Source organism: Equus caballus, chromosome 13, assembly GCF_041296265.1.
Source record: "Equus caballus isolate H_3958 breed thoroughbred chromosome 13, TB-T2T, whole genome shotgun sequence".
NCBI lineage: Eukaryota > Metazoa > Chordata > Mammalia > Perissodactyla > Equidae > Equus > Equus caballus.
In genome coordinates this window covers 2,190,783-2,205,629 of record NC_091696.1, presented here as the reverse complement: position 1 = coordinate 2,205,629, position 14,847 = coordinate 2,190,783, and the positions used below count along the sequence as shown (strand labels likewise).

Genomic DNA, 14,847 nt, shown 5'->3' with positions numbered 1-14,847 from the left:
CAGAGGCCTTCAGCTGTGTGCTGGAGGTTCTCAAAGTTAGAGGATAAAAACAAAGCTCATCTTCCCATAGCGTCAGTTTTTCAGCAAGATTTTGGGGGAAACACCATGTATATATGAGGAAACAGCAGGATTTCTATGGGTGTTACAAAAAGAAACTTTAAGAACATTGACTTCGTTGGGGGAACCACTTGGGACAACCACCCTCCCTGATACACACACACACACACACACACACCCTTAGAACTATTTGGGTGAAAAGATTTGAACTGCACAGTTCTCTTCCTGGACTTGTGAGTCCTCATTGTAAAAATGAGTATACTAATATTTGCCTGATTGGTCAGTTGTGGGGAAAAAACATCTTACAGTGGCACTATGCTAACTCAGGTGATTCTGCAGCAACTCTGGGAGAGTGGGTCCTATTACCACCCCTTCAGATGAGGAAACTGAGGCACAGAGAGGCAGCCTCCTCAGGTCTCACAGCTAGTGGGCTGGCACAGCTTGGAACCAAGCCCAGGTATTCTAGCTCCCCAGTTGAATACTACGTTATCCAGGTCCACCATTTCTTACCTGAAACTTTTGGGGACAAACGGCTCAGAATTCAGAATTGTTCAGGTTTTAGAAAAGTTACCTGGTACACATACACTCTATATGAGATTGCAATCCCAGCAGGGGCTGACGCAGCATGCCACATTCAAATGCATGAACAGTTCTGCGGTGAAATATACACTGCAAGTGGAATAAATAAACACTATAAATAGCCTCAGCTCAGATTTTTGTTGACAAATGAGTTGAGGTCGGAACAGGTTTTTCAGAGCGGCAGATAAAAGGCTGTGGACATGTACTGTCTCTATAGTTAAAGGAAAGACAGTGACACAGCAGAAGCAGGAAGGACAGGATGTGTGGAGAGCTCCGGAAGTGGGAGAGGAGCAAGAGGTACATGTACATAGGTAGTTTTGGCATCGAAAGCCCTTGCCTGGCACGTGGACAACACCCCCAGAAAGCAAGCTGAAGCTGGTAAGCAGGTGAGTGGCCTGGTAAGAGGTGCCTTTTATAAACGACTGATGGTGAGACTACAAAACCCAGGCTCCTGACGCTAACCAGCTCAGTTTTCCCTGCTGGTGAGGAGACAGCCGGGGAACCCCCCCCCCCCCCACCTCCCCCAGGGGCAGCTCAGCCCGTTTTGTAACGATGAGGAAACTGACGAACAGAGGGCCATGGACCCTGCAGTAGGTGTTGGAGGTGGAACTAGAACACTAATAACCTGACAGGTGTTCCTTCTGCTACACCACCGACGAGAGGACTCGTTCATTCGTTCACCACATAGTAACAATTACACTGTCACATTGCACTCACTCTGGAAAGGGACAACTGTACAGATATTGACTCATTTGATCCTCACAACAACCCTTTTTTCCACTCTATGTTCGAGGAAACAGAGGTACAGAGAAGGGACCTGACTCGCGGGATAGCCACTACCCATTGATTGAGCACCTGTGGTGTGCCAGACCCTGTTCCAAAGGACGGAGATCCAGCCGTGAGCAAAGCAAAGCTCCTGCCCCAGAGAGCTTACATTCTAGCCATGGAATGTTCTTGCAGATAATAAATTTCAGCTAGCTGGAAAAAATAAGCAGGGTGAGGGGGACAGAGCAGATGCCCTTGGAGACCTGGATGAAGAGAAAGAGCAAATTCTACTTGCTAATAATAATTTAAATGAACTTTGGAGCCCAGGGCGCCTAGAGATCATGATACACATTGAGTGCGATGCAAACTTTTCTTCTGTCTTGCTGTCCCGTGGCTAGATCAGAGCCCTAAAGCCCAGGATAGAGGTCAGGGAGGGTAATTTTCTGAATGCCAGGCGTCCAGAACTAGCAGCCTGCGACACTGCACCAGCCCCTTGTCCCTTTCAACGTCAACCTAATAAAGACTTGTTAACGTCCTGCGCTGGTGACCAGCTCCCAGCCTCGTCGCGGAGCCTGGAGGAGCGAAGAGCCTGGACGCAGGCTCCGTAAGCTGCTCAGCACCGCCCCCTCCGCGGCTCTCCGCCCCCGCACCTCCGGGCGCGCTGCGGGTCGGCCCGCGGGTACCGCCGCGCACGCGCACGGTCGGCCCGGCTTGGACGGCGCCCGCCACATCCGGGACTCCGCGGCCCGGCGCCGTTGCCATGGCAGCGGGGTCGCGGCCGGCGCGCGGGCATTCCCTGAGGCAGCGGGCGGCCGGGGGCTCCGCGCAGCCCCAGAGCCCGACAGCAGCGCCCGCAGCGCCGAGGGGGCGGCCGGCCAGCGCCGCCGCCATGTCGCTGGGCCCCGGAGAGTCGGCCTCGGAGACGGTAAGCGCGGGCGGGCGGGCCGGCCTCCTCGTTCCCCGCGGCCGGCCGGGCCTGCGGGCCGGAGGCGGGGGCGCAGAGCCGGCGGCCGCCGGGTGACAGCTGCCATTATTGTTACCGCATAAGAGCGGACCTCGGGCCCCCGCCAGCGTGCGGCCGGCATGGCGTCGCCGCCCCCCCCCCCCCGCCCCCCAGTGCAGCCTCCAGCCGCCTCTAGACCCCGCCTGCCCCTTGCGCAGGCCGCCGCTTCCGGGAAGCCCTCCCGGACCCTGCGTCCTCCCCTGGGCGCCTGAGAGGCCGGGCTGCGACCGCGGCCCGCGCGGTGACCGAGCTCACTGCGTAAGTGTCCGCCCACCCCCTGCCTCCAGGGCCCGGGACGACCCCGAGTCGGGTGTGAGGGAGGAAGCCCCAGGCTCTGGGAACAGGACCCTGCCTGGCACTGATCAGAGAAGGCTTCCTGGAGGAGGTGCCCGCTAAGGTTACTCCCTCCGATCAGGGCGAGCCGGCTCTCAGCTCGTTCCTTTGCCGAGCGTTTTGGGTGCGCCTTCCTGCTGGAGATACCGATGCGGATGTGTAGGCTTGCATTCCCATAGAGCGAGGGTGTAGGGGGCAGAGGACAGGCAATAAACAGATCACTAAGATGTCAGGAACGTGCTGCAGGGAGAAGAAAACAGGCCCCTGTGAGGGAGGGGGGTTGGGGAGGGCTGCTTTCGATGGGGTGCCCCGGAACAGCCCTCTGAGGGGCTCACACGTGCCCTGATCTCATGGACAAGAAGCAGGCAGTCTGGTAAAGGTCAGAGAGCAGAGGGACCAGCCAGTGCCAAGGCCCTGAGGTGAGAAACTGCAGTGTGTGCCAGGGCCCCAGAGAAAGCTTGCCGGGATCTGTTAGGGGCAGGGGGACCTGGGTGGAAGGTGGGCATGGGCCTGACCACGGAGATCTTTGCAGGCCATGCAAGGAGTTTGAATTTATTCAGGACACAGCGGGAGGCCTTTGCAGGGTTCCAGACCGAGGGAACGCTGCTTCCTTCTCCCCGAGCCCGCGAGTGCTGAGCCGGGCGTGCACAGTTCACCCAGAGCAGGGACTGACTCAGTGCTGCTGGCAGCGGGAGCAGGTGAGGTTTCCTCCTTGTTCCTCAAGGCTCCGAGTCCTGCCTCCCCTGGGAGGCCTGGCACCTGCACGGGCCTCAGTTCCAGCTCCTTCATCTTTACAAAGTGGCCTCTCACGTTGTGACTGTAAAAACAATTCATGCCCATTAGAGAAGATTTGGAAAATTAATTACCTGTAATCTAACTGCCTGCAGAAAACCGGTCTGACATTTCCTTCCAGTCTTTTCGCAGTGCATCTTTTTTCCATACCCTTTTTAAAACATTGAGATCGTATTTGTATTGTTTAGTAGTCTTTGCCGATTAGTTTGTTGTTAGCGTTTTCCCATATGCACACATTTTCTAGAGCATGATTTTGGACACTCTGACCTGTGGGGGCCCCTATTTCACTTCTCCATTCCCTGCATTTACCCCCTTTGTTTTCACTTTTCTGCTGTTAGAAGCAGTGCTGCTGTGGATGTTCTCACACGTGAGCATTTGTTAAGTTCTTTCCGCATGTCGGGCTCTGAGGACGCAAAAACAAGCTAGTCCCGCGCCCGGGTCTGCAGGCTCGAGGGAGAACTGGAGCCGTGCTCTGGGCGTTTAGGAGCCTCTCAGCCATCGGCCTGCTCTCTGCTGAGCGTGGCTCTGTTCTAAACCAGGCAGGAGCCTCTGGAGGGCAGGCACTGTCCAGGCCGTTTTCCTGTTTAAATCTTTTAGCCGGACTACCTAGCGGTCACCCCTGAGTCAGCAGAGGCCACTTGTTGGTCAGAAGTTGTGTGTAAGCCCCTCAGCCAGTCAGACTTACCCTTTACCATTGCATGTGTGCGTGTTTGCGCATGTGTGTGGGTGGGTGGGTGGCTGGCTCGGGGGCTACCATCACAGTTCAGGAGTTTGTGGTTCTGCCCACCGTGCAGCTAGGGGCTAGTAACTTGGGTTTTCCCTTGGCCGTCTCTCCTGAGAGGGCACCCTCAGACGTGCCTGTGGTCCTCTGGGCTTCCAGGGATGTGTGTGGTTTCATCCTTAGGCCTGGTTTCCTCGGAGCTGCTCTTGGGTCAGAGCAGTTGATTGTTCAGCCAGTGTTTGGTCAGAGGTTGTGCCGAGGCCCCAAGGGCCAGTGGGACTCGGACTCACGCCCTTCCTGAGCGGGTGCAGTCCAGCGCTCGCAGGCAGCCTCCCTGACCCTCAAGGTTGACGGTGACCCCAGGAAGGCTCTTCTGGGCCCTGTTGGCCTTCTGGCTGCCCTGCCGGTTCACTTTCCGCTGCCCTGATCCTGGAGCTAGGAGGGCCCTGCAGGTGCTCCCCGCCAGGTCACCATTGTCCTAGTTGGTGGAATCGGGGAGGGGTGGAGTTCTCCACTCTGTATGCAAATAAAGTCCGTCCCTGGGGCACAGCTGTTGGTCTGTCTCTCCCCCTGGGAAGGACCTCTGTGCCACCACGCAAGAACTGGCGCAGGGACAGTGCTGCGCTTCTCCTGGAGTGACACTCCGCCTGGGCCTGCTCCTCCCTGCGTGCAACCTCTCCTACCAGCATGCGGGGGTGGGGGCGTGGGGACCCAGGAGTCTTAACCTGCCGCCTCTGGGAGCTTCTGGGAGCTGGCTGGGGGACCACAACCCCACCAGCACCCCTGTCGTCTCGGTGCACCCACCTGGCGTGGAGCTCTCTGGAGAAGTGTCTGTCAGACAGAGCTGGCAGGGCGGGCGCCCCGACTCTCACTGTGCTTCCCTGGCTTAGGGGATGTTCTTGAATTAGTCTTTCTCCATTGCTGTATGCCCTTAGTTCAATTTCTAGAAACTTCCAGTGATTGACTGTTTTATAGCTTTCTCTGGTAAATGGTGGTTTGCTGAGGAGACAGTCTTCCAAGCTCTGCGCCCACCGTTCTGGAAGAGGCTCCTGGGGCGTTGCTGTCCTTCCTGACTTGTTCCACACACCAAATTCCCGTGTGTCCCTGCATCTCTTTCTGGGCTCTGTCTTTTTTCCCAGTGTTTTAGTTTGTTTATATATGTGTTTAACGCTTTTAAAAATTTGGTAGGAGAACGTGTGCCCCTTTGTCAATGAGGAAGCTGAGATTCAGAGGGGTCAGTGGCATGACCAACATCACACAGCTGGCGTGGAGCCACTCCTGGCCGACTTGAACTCCCCCCAGCGACTGCCGGCCGGCCAGAGCCCTGCCTGTTCCTGACACACGATGAATAGGTGCATCTAGTCTGGAAACAGGTGGCAGCTCGAACAGTACTTAGAGAAGGAGGAACGAATGGACCATCACTGGGTTTTTTGTGTGTGTGTGTTTTTTTTTTGGTGAGAAAGATTGGCCCTGAGCCAACATCTGTTGCCAATCTTCCTCTTTTTGCTTATGCCTTAAAATGTCACCTGTTTAGTGACATCAGAAATCTAGGACAGTGGCTGATGTTTTTAAAGATTCTGTTTATTTGGAGCGCAGTACCGTCCCCTCGTCCCTCAAATCAAGTCACGCCGCGCTTGTAATTGGACACTCCGTGTTCAAGAGGCGTGCGAGTGGAGGGCGCCCGATCGTCACGGTGGCAGCTCATCCACGTTGTGGCGCAGCCTTACAGTTCTAGTAAAAATTCAAACTGCCCGCAGACTCGTTGCTTCACATGCTGATGGTTAACCTTGTGGACGATGTGTGTGCTTTTCAGGAAGCAGTGAAATCCCCCCGTGGTGCCATGTGGGTTCACCTGTGCCACACACAGCTCGCCGGCACACCGCCACCTCCCCCCGCAGACAGAGCGCTGTGGCTCAGAATAGAGGCGTTCGGTCCTCACTTCCAGTATCGGCATCATAAGTCGACTCTACAGTATTTTGAAGGCATTTTAAAAGTTTTTCTGCTTCCTCTTTTTTTAGGATTTAGACTTGAATAAGTGGGTTAACACAGAGAACTTCTAGGGGCTGGCCCCGTAGCCGAGTGGTTAAGTTTGCGCGCTCTGCTTCAGCGGCCTGGGGTTTCGCCAGTTCGGATCCTGGGCGTGGACCTAGCACCTCATCGAGCCGTGCAGAGGGGGCGTCCCACAGGCCATGACTAGAAGGACCCACAATTAAAATATGCAGCTATGGACTGGAGGGCTTTGGGGAGAAAAAGGAAAAATAAAAAATAAATAAAATCTTCAGGAAAAAAAAAAGAAAACTTCTTCCCTTGGGGAAGTCCCCTCTTGCTGACACCCTGGTACTGCTGTTAGACAGAGCGGATTTTATTTCACTCCCTGGGCCGGGGCACGTCACTGCAGCAGGAAGGAAGGAAACTTTGTAAGCCCAAATAATGCGTGTGTTAATGAATGTGTGTTTTTAATGACTTTGACTTGTTCTTACCAGGGTACCGTCACAGATTCCTTGTGCTTTGATGCGAAGGGGAATAAGAGAACATTTAAACAATGTGAAAAATGAAATACTTTTATCGAGAACTGTTTCTTTATCGAGCGTGCACAGCAATTCTGTGGAGATGCTGTCGCTACATTGACAGCCCGGGAGCGGTCCTACCGGGAGGAGTTTTTTGTTCTGTCCCCCACCCGTCCCTTCTGCAGTGACTGAACAGGCTGGCCGCTGCCCGAGCGGCATGTGCAGGGTCTGCTCCGCTGGTCTTGGGTTTCCGCCTCGGCGGCCGTGCACAGCTGGCTTCACTTTGTAAGCAGGGCCGCTGGGAGCCAAGCAGGAGCCCAAAGGTTTCAACATTTGCGTCTCTTCTTCCAGGGGGATGACAGTCTGTCCGCAATTACCTTTGACTCTGACTTTGAGACGGTGAGTGTGACGGCGAGGCCGCGGCTAGTCCGGGGCTGGGTGCTGTTCCCTGCACTTCTACCTGCACACGCACAGTGGGTCCTTGCCCACACGTGCCATGCTTAGAGCTGCAGGACGAGCTCCAGACGCTGCTCGGCGTTTGGGAAGTTTCAAGCCCTCAGTTGGGTGTGCAGAGCTGTGGTTATAATCTTACAATGTTTATCCAGAGTTAGTCCTGAGCAGACGGCAGGTTCCTATCCCGCCTCTGGCTTTGGCCCACACTCCCCCCTCCACCCCCCAAACCTGATTCATCAGGGCGCGAGAAGAGCTCAGGGTGAGGGAGTTGGAAGCCACTGTGGTGGGAGGAAGGAGACCCTTGGGCAGCTGTGGCTCTGGAGGTGCATGATGTCCTGGCCTGGTGGCCCAGCCCCCGTGCTGCTGGGAGCTGGCCTGAAGGGAGAGAGGAGAGCAGGAGTGGGCAGATCCAGGGGTCCAGAGGCAGACTGGCCCCCAGCCCGGCCCCTCTGGGTTTGTATGCAAAGCTGGGCTGGGTAGAAAATGAAGCCACTCCATGTGCTTGTGAAATAAGAGCAAAGGAAGCGTGTCTCCCAGCAGATAGGGTTGTAGCCAGACCCCAGCACGGAGCTCTGTGGGGGCCCCAGCTGATCCCCGTCCCGCCTCCGCTCTGTGGCCCCAGGGAGCAGCACGACTCCGCTGTCTGGAGAGGGCCCTCCTCAGAGTTAAGGATTCCCCCTCGGCACCGCTGAGGATGTGGCCCAGGATGCTCCTGGGAGGAGGAGGGGTCCAGACCAGTGTCCCGGGGACGGTTCAGCCTGCACGGAGCGGGTGCATAGCCTCCGCGGATGGGAGGACGGGGCTCTCTGTCCGTGGGAAGCGGGTGAGGAGATAGGGCGGGAGGGCTGTGCATTGCCCGGGCCTGCAGCCACAGCAGGAGAAGCGGTGGGCGCCTGCCTCTGCGTTTGGCACCATGCTTGTCACGGGAGACGGTGTTCCAGGCAGGGTCCTTTCTCTGCTGGACGCTCCCTCCGTGGTGGGGTTCGCAGTGGCCTTCTTCACAGGTCTCACATTGCTGAATCCGCCCTCAGGGACAGTCACAGCCCAGCACCTGGTGCTGGCGGGAGGACAGTTGGGCGATCTCTTCAGGCAGGCTCAGCAGGCGCTCCCTCCTGTGCTTAGGCTGGAGCCACGCAGGCGCTTGGGGCCAGGCCGCCTCAGTGCAGCCCTGACCACATTCCCTGTGGCGCCTCCCGCGCCCTGCGTTCCTTCCTTCACTCAGACTTTGCTTGCATCTCCGCTGAGCTCATCTCCTCTCTTGTTGCCTTTCCACCCCCTCCAACCCGCTCTGAACACGCCTTGCTTCTTGAGCGCGGCCATTCTGGCTGCTGGAGAAGGCTTAGCGTGCGTTACAGCGTTTCTTCTTTCTTTCAGAAGGCAAAAAAGAAAAGTTTCCGCAAACCTCCACCTCCATCACCAAGTAAGTATGGCCAGCCCGCCGTCCCCCCAGCTCCCACATTTAACCTGGAAAATGGTTTTTAGAACCGTCCTTCCCTGGTGTCCTGGCAGAAAGACCGAGGATGTTTTCTCCTTTGAGCCCTTGGGATCATTGAGACACGACACTTCGCCAGTTGGCTCCATTTGTGTTGGGATCTCGGGAGCACACGCTCCTGGGGTTCCCGCCTTCCCCGTCGTCCCAGTGGTCCTGGTGGGAGGAGTGGGCTGAGCCTCCCGCAGTCACTGCCTCTGGGCCTTAGTGTGTGTTCTCTCTCTCCCGCTGTCTCATCACTTCCCTCTTCAGGATGCTCCTCAAGGCCAGGCCTTCGGTTAAGCTCAGGCTCGTGCCTTGAGATCAGAGCTGCTCCTCTGGGCACTGTACTGAGACGGTGTAGACATTCCAAGACCAGCTGGAAAGTTGGGTTTTTTTCCTTTGGGGATGCCCTGGGCTTATTTTGCTGGCAGGATTCTTCAGTTGCCTGCCCTCAGCAGGAGGAGGGCAGCTCCGTCCGTGGCCCTGGTCAAGCAGGCGGCTACCTGTCAGGGAGGACGTGGCAGGAGTGGGTCTACTCAGTTCGGGCTGTGGTAACATAGATGGGGCAGCTTCTGAACAGCAGACTTTTACTTCTCACCATTCTGGAGGCCTGGTGCTAGTCCTGTTGGGTTCTGGGGTTGTCCCTCTTGGGTTGCAGACAGGCACCTCCTCGTTTATCTCACTGGTGGAAGGGATGAGACAGCTCTGTGGCTCACTTTTAAAGGGGCACTAATCCCATTGTGTGGTCCCCACCCCATGGCCTAGTCACCCCGAAAGACGCATCTTCTAATACTGTCACATTGGGAGTTAGGTTTCAACAGACGGACTTTGGGGGATACACCCATTCAGTCTGTAACAGGTGGGGTTAGTCCAGACGGCCGCCCCTGTTCTAACATTGCTCCAGTACACGGTGACCCATGTGTGAATTTCACGCTGGTGAATGTCTGTGTGACAAACTTTAAATCTTAGATTGGCTTCCTTTTGCTCCCCAGAAACCTGTGGCCCTCCCTGACGTCATGATATATGCATATATGTGATTTTATATACATATATACTTCAGACATATTATGTCGAATATATGACACGCTCAGAGAATACAAATGAGCTTTCATAGTAGGGCAAGAAGAGCATAATTAGATAAATTCCTGCAAAGAAAAGAAAGCGAGTTTTGTATTACAAATAAATATAAACATTAGAAAGAAATCATCTAGAACTGGGACTTTGGATAGCCTTGCTCTCCTTCCAGGGAGAAAATTGAGAATCGATATAAGGAAAAGGTGTGGGTGTTTGTGTTATAAATCTTCTCATTTTAGAACCATTTTGTTTAAGTCCTTCTTGGCTAGAAAGTACCTGAGGTAAATATTAGACCATCTTGCTCTCGTTGGAAGTCAGGCATTTCAAGTATTGAAGAGAGCAATAATCAGATTCTTTTTATCCTGATTTCTGTAAATGTCAGAATTGGGTCTGCTGTAATTTTGAGCGGCCAGAACCCCAGAGCGTTGCAAACTTGAGAGGTGTGCTGTGACTTGGTGGCTGTGCCCTCTGCCCCCAGCCGTGCTGGGCAGCCGTCCCCTCCTGAGCGAGCGCCCTGGGGCCTCTTTGCATTTGGCTTGCTCAGCCCTCTCAGACTGGCTCAGATGTCACTTCCTCGGGTCGCACCCCGTCACCTGCTCCCGTCACGTCCTTCATGAGGCTTGTTCAGCAGGGGTTCTCTCTGGGTTTCTTTGCCGCCAGAGCAGGGACTGTGTCTGTCCTGTCCACTTCATAAGTGTGTTTCTTTAGTGCCTAATCGAGTTCCACGTGGGTTTGAAGTTTCCAGAGTGTCCTGAGATTTTTAGTCCTCCCCGCGCTCTGGGGAGGACGAGGCAGGCGGTGGCGCCTCCGCTCTTTCAGGGTTTCCTGTTTCTAAGGCAGTGTCTGTCACCAGTATATTTCGTTCTTCCTTCTTCCTTCCCAGCTTTTATCCACGTGCATGCATGTTTTCCTGAAGATTCTCACTATTCATTGATAAATCACATACATTTAGGAGGGAAATATCATTTGTGGGTCTTTTTTTCTGATCACGGATTTACTTTTATAAGTGAGCTCTTCCGTGGATCTTTAAAATTTGCAGGGCCTCCAGAATGTCCCGGGAGTGGGTACTGCGGTCCTGGGGGGTGCAAATGCGCCAGAGTCTGATGTGTCTTTATTCCCTCATCTAAATTATAATGGGAAATTTTCCATGCATTTTGAAGCCATGGAGAAACTTAGAAATTAAAAACATTAAGTATATTAGACTTAGATTTTGAGGGTCTTCTACAGATATAAATTTCTTTGCTGTTTAAGAAATATAAGCATGTTTTGTGAACAACTTAGTTTTCGCATAAATTTGTCACATTTTACATAATTAAGGAGCTGAAATCCCAGATTGAAAAATGATTTTAAAACATTTCCCTCATTTTGATGACAAAATCAAAAGTGCTCTGGAAAGGTGTAATTTTTTTCTCATTTATTCTAGATCGGTTACATATTAAGTTCTAAATATTATTACTTATGTCCGTATGTAGCAACATGAAAAATGTTTACAGCGTTAAGTACAAAGGATACAGAATTGTGTGTTCATTATGACCGTGACGATGTAAAAATATGTATGGAATTGAAAACTGAATGGGAAATTAAATATTGTAGTATTGCTAGAATTTTGGATTCATGTTTTTAAATAAATTTCCCTTTATGTTATTTCTTTATAATAAAACTTAAAAGACAAGTGTAAGTATATATATATCATATGACAGTGTATATAGGTATAGTGTATATCATAACTGTATCTTTTATTCTTGTCAGAATGTTTTTATCTGGAGTCGTGATGCTCTCCTGACTATTTTGTTTTGCTGTTTTTGTCTTTCCAAAGCACATGTGTTGAGAGGGTGTTGATATTTTGCACCTCTAAAACCATTTATTGGCTTTTTAGAGTCACCTTATCACTCTAAGCCGAGAAAAGTGGCATCCTGGAGGTCTCTGAGGACGGCAACGAGCATGCCTCTTGGTAACAGAATGTCGTTGACCCCACAGACGCTGTGGCTGGGAGGCTCAAAGCAAGGTATGTGGCTGCTCCAGCAGAAACCTTTCCTGCCCCGAGGGGGGTTTTAGAAATTGCGGGTGGTGGTTTGAAGGAGAGTTTTTAAGAGATGTTGTGTGGATGACAATGTTTTTGATCTTCTCAAAGACGTCGAGCTCATAGCTTTTACATAACGTGCCAGTGTGGTTCCTGACTGTCCGTGTGTGTGACACTACGCTCTGGGCCTTCTGCTGTCTTAGCACTGCTGGCAGGGGTGTGTTGGAGGCAGCTCCTACCGGCTTGCAAGAGCCACTTGTTACATTTTTAGGAATTTTGTGAGCTGGTCGATATCACACTGGCAGCTTGCACTTGGACATCGTGGGAACTGTTTATACCATGGAAATGGGCAAATGCTGTCGATCTGGGCTTTATTTCTTTCTGAGAGCCGGTGGTTGAACATTTGTCAGCACCCTGCTGATGGCCACTGTCAGCTGGTTGACTGAAGCTGTCTTCAACCTCGGAAGATCGGTATTAGAGACAAAACCTGCCGTTGTATTTGCTTGTGCCTGTCATATTAAATCCATGCACATTCAAACCAGGAGGTCTGACCCCACCCCTGAAATCAGAGCTCAGCTTGGAGCACGCATGGACCAGCCCTCCCCGCAGCACTCCCGACTATCTGACAGAAGCTTTGAGAAGGAGGAGGTCAGACCTCAGGCGTTCTGCCAGCAATGGTGAGCACGTTGATGGTGACAAAGCCGTGGCTAAGGAAAAGCATTGGGACTCCAGGGTGTCCTTTGAGAAAGTGAGACTTCAGGCTTCCTGTGCTAGCTCCATCGGTGGAGATCGTGGAGTGTCCTGAGGACAGTGACTCTGAAAGTCCATTCTGCCCTCCCAGAAAGTGGCTTTCCTAACGTGCACGGTGACATCTTCCCAGGCTTCAATTGTGCCTCCCTCCCTAAACTTAGAGTCTTGTTTAAGTTCGCCATGTAAACAATACTAGAAATGAAATGAAAATTGCAAATAATCACACCAAAAAGAATGGGTTTGTTTTCATGTTCCCGTCTTCCCCTCTGGCCTTTAGCCCTATGCTTTCACTGCTCTTCCTGCAGCCCTCTGTAGGAAGCGTGGGGAAACCTTGTCACTGTCCCCCGAGTTGACCACCTTACTGTGCTCACAGGCTAGGAGCTCTATTTGGGGCTTCAATGTTTGAGTGTCCCAATTTGTGAGGCAGCCATTGAAACCAGAGGCCACTGCGCTGCCGGACCCGGGAATGGGCGTGTCCTCCGCTGTGAGCGCTGGCTGGCTGTGTTTGCTGTTCAGATCCGCACATAGCGCTTCTCCTTTGGACGCCCTTCTGCAGTCCTTTTGCTGCAATGAAGCCCTGTGTTCACATCTTTCAGTTTTCTCTTGCTTCATCTTTCTACATCTCTACCATTTTTAGTTTCCTTACTTTTTGGAAAAGTATTGTGATCAAGCTAAAAAGGTTGAAATATTTTTACTCTTCTTTCTTAAAAGGAAAATTTTATTAACTTCCAGGTGTTCGTTAAGGTGTAGGGAAGAATTTTTTCAGCTTTTCAGATAATCTTTTAAGGGGTTTGTGTGTCTTCCTGCAGGTCACGTTCCTGGGACCCTTGTCTACCGAGAGAAGGAAGACATGTATGATGAGATCATTGAGCTGAAGAAGGTAGTCTTTCTCTCTGCTCTTTGCTGATCTGAAATAGTGCAGGCTTTCTACAACAATGGGTGGGAAGGGCAGTATCTTTGCTGGGATGTGTCCGTGTGGAAAGAACATGAGCTTTAAAGAGACACCTGAGTTGAAACACTGGCCGAGACCTTAGGAGCTGGGGGACCCTGGTTAAAGCGAGGCCTCGCACCAGCTTGTGAGAGGCCTCAACGAAGTTTAGACTCATCTGTGCTCTGCTTCCCCAGCATGGTGGAGGACACTGGGGAAGGACGGGATTAACTTTGGAGTCCCTTTGCACCCTGAGGCTTGACTTTATGACAAGGCCATTTGGTGTCATTATTATCAATAATCTGCTTTTGTGTGATTTGTTAGTGTTAACAAGACATTTCACGTACCTTGTCTCAGTCGATCTCTACAGGAGCTCTGTGCGATAGGTTTCAACTATTATCTGGTGATGATCTTAAGACTGAGAGAGGTTAGTAGTCTGTCCAAGGTTAACCAGTAGCGGGACCAGGATTTCCATCAAGGTCGTCTGCCTCCCAGGGGCAAGGCTCTTTTTGCTACCCCCTGCTGTCTCCTGCTCCCTAGAGTGCAGACTGCATTGAGGTAGATTACCATCAACCTCATCACCTCCACCACCACCACCGTTATCCGCACACTGGTGTTGAATATCCATACATATTCTTGTGCCCTGCAGAGATGACCGGGGTCCATTCCCTTCCGTAATGTTAGTCTGTTTATGGACATGCTGTCTGTGCCAACTGGGCTGCGTCTGGAGGACTGTGGCCCTTCTGGGCACCAGAGGTTGAGCAGGACATTGGCAGTCAGCATGCCCAGAGCATGGCGAGGAGCCGGAAGCCGTCTCACCTGAGGATCACAGGGAGAAACTGGGCAGCTGGTACAGGCCCCTGGGTACAAGACGCAGCCCTTCTCTGTCGGTCCAGAGAGGATGCTCAGATCTTAGGTAGGACCAAAAGAATGGTCACCACAGGAGCTGTCTAGCAGTGAAGTGCCGCCTGATGAGTCAGTACACGCCCTTTCCCACAGATTTTAAACAGATGTTGGTTGACTATCCGGGATATTGTAGACAGAATTTTTATTTTGGTTGAGAGACTACTAAATAAACTCTGAGAGTCCCTGAAACTGAATAATCCCCGCCGAAGGACTCTTGGAAGCAGTCTTCTTGGGGCTAGAAATGAGGCTCTGGGTAAAGTTATATTGACTTTATTCAAACTTACCATCGTGGGTTTCTGGATAAAATCAGCTGAGGCGTCTAAATTCAGAGAGAAGAGAAATTTATTTTCAGTACTCTGTGGCTCTGGGATCTTGAGCATCAGAGTAGTTTTTTTTATGGCAAAGCGATGCCTCAGTTTCCTATTGAAGAATGGGGATGATGATAGTACGGTTTCATAGGGTTGCTGTGGGGATTCAGTAGAGTAACC

At 52.3% G+C, this 14,847-nt stretch overlaps 1 protein-coding gene across 18 annotated transcripts in view; it reads left to right on the top strand.

The window, feature by feature from the left end:
• The first annotated feature begins 2,095 nt into the window (after positions 1-2,095).
• IQCE (IQ motif containing E) overlaps positions 2,096-14,847 on the top strand; it is a 45,647-nt gene continuing 32,895 nt past the window's right edge. For 3 of the 18 annotated variants that reach the window (XR_011424239.1, XR_011424238.1, XM_023655173.2), the window contains exons 1-6: positions 2,106-2,326; positions 7,109-7,156; positions 8,585-8,630; positions 11,632-11,760; positions 12,318-12,452; positions 13,335-13,405. Coding sequence is in view for 14 of the 18 variants with exons in the window: in XM_023655173.2 (XP_023510941.2) it covers positions 2,162-2,326; positions 7,109-7,156; positions 8,585-8,630; positions 11,632-11,760; positions 12,318-12,452; positions 13,335-13,405 (594 nt within the window). In the remaining 4 variants the exon portion in view is untranslated. Of the gene's footprint in view, positions 2,327-2,465; positions 2,663-3,269; positions 3,436-7,108; positions 7,157-8,584; positions 8,631-11,631; positions 11,761-12,317; positions 12,453-13,334; positions 13,406-14,847 lie in introns of those variants that run through there. The other 15 variants (XM_070230685.1, XM_070230679.1, XM_070230683.1 and 12 more) reach the window with 14 other exon arrangements.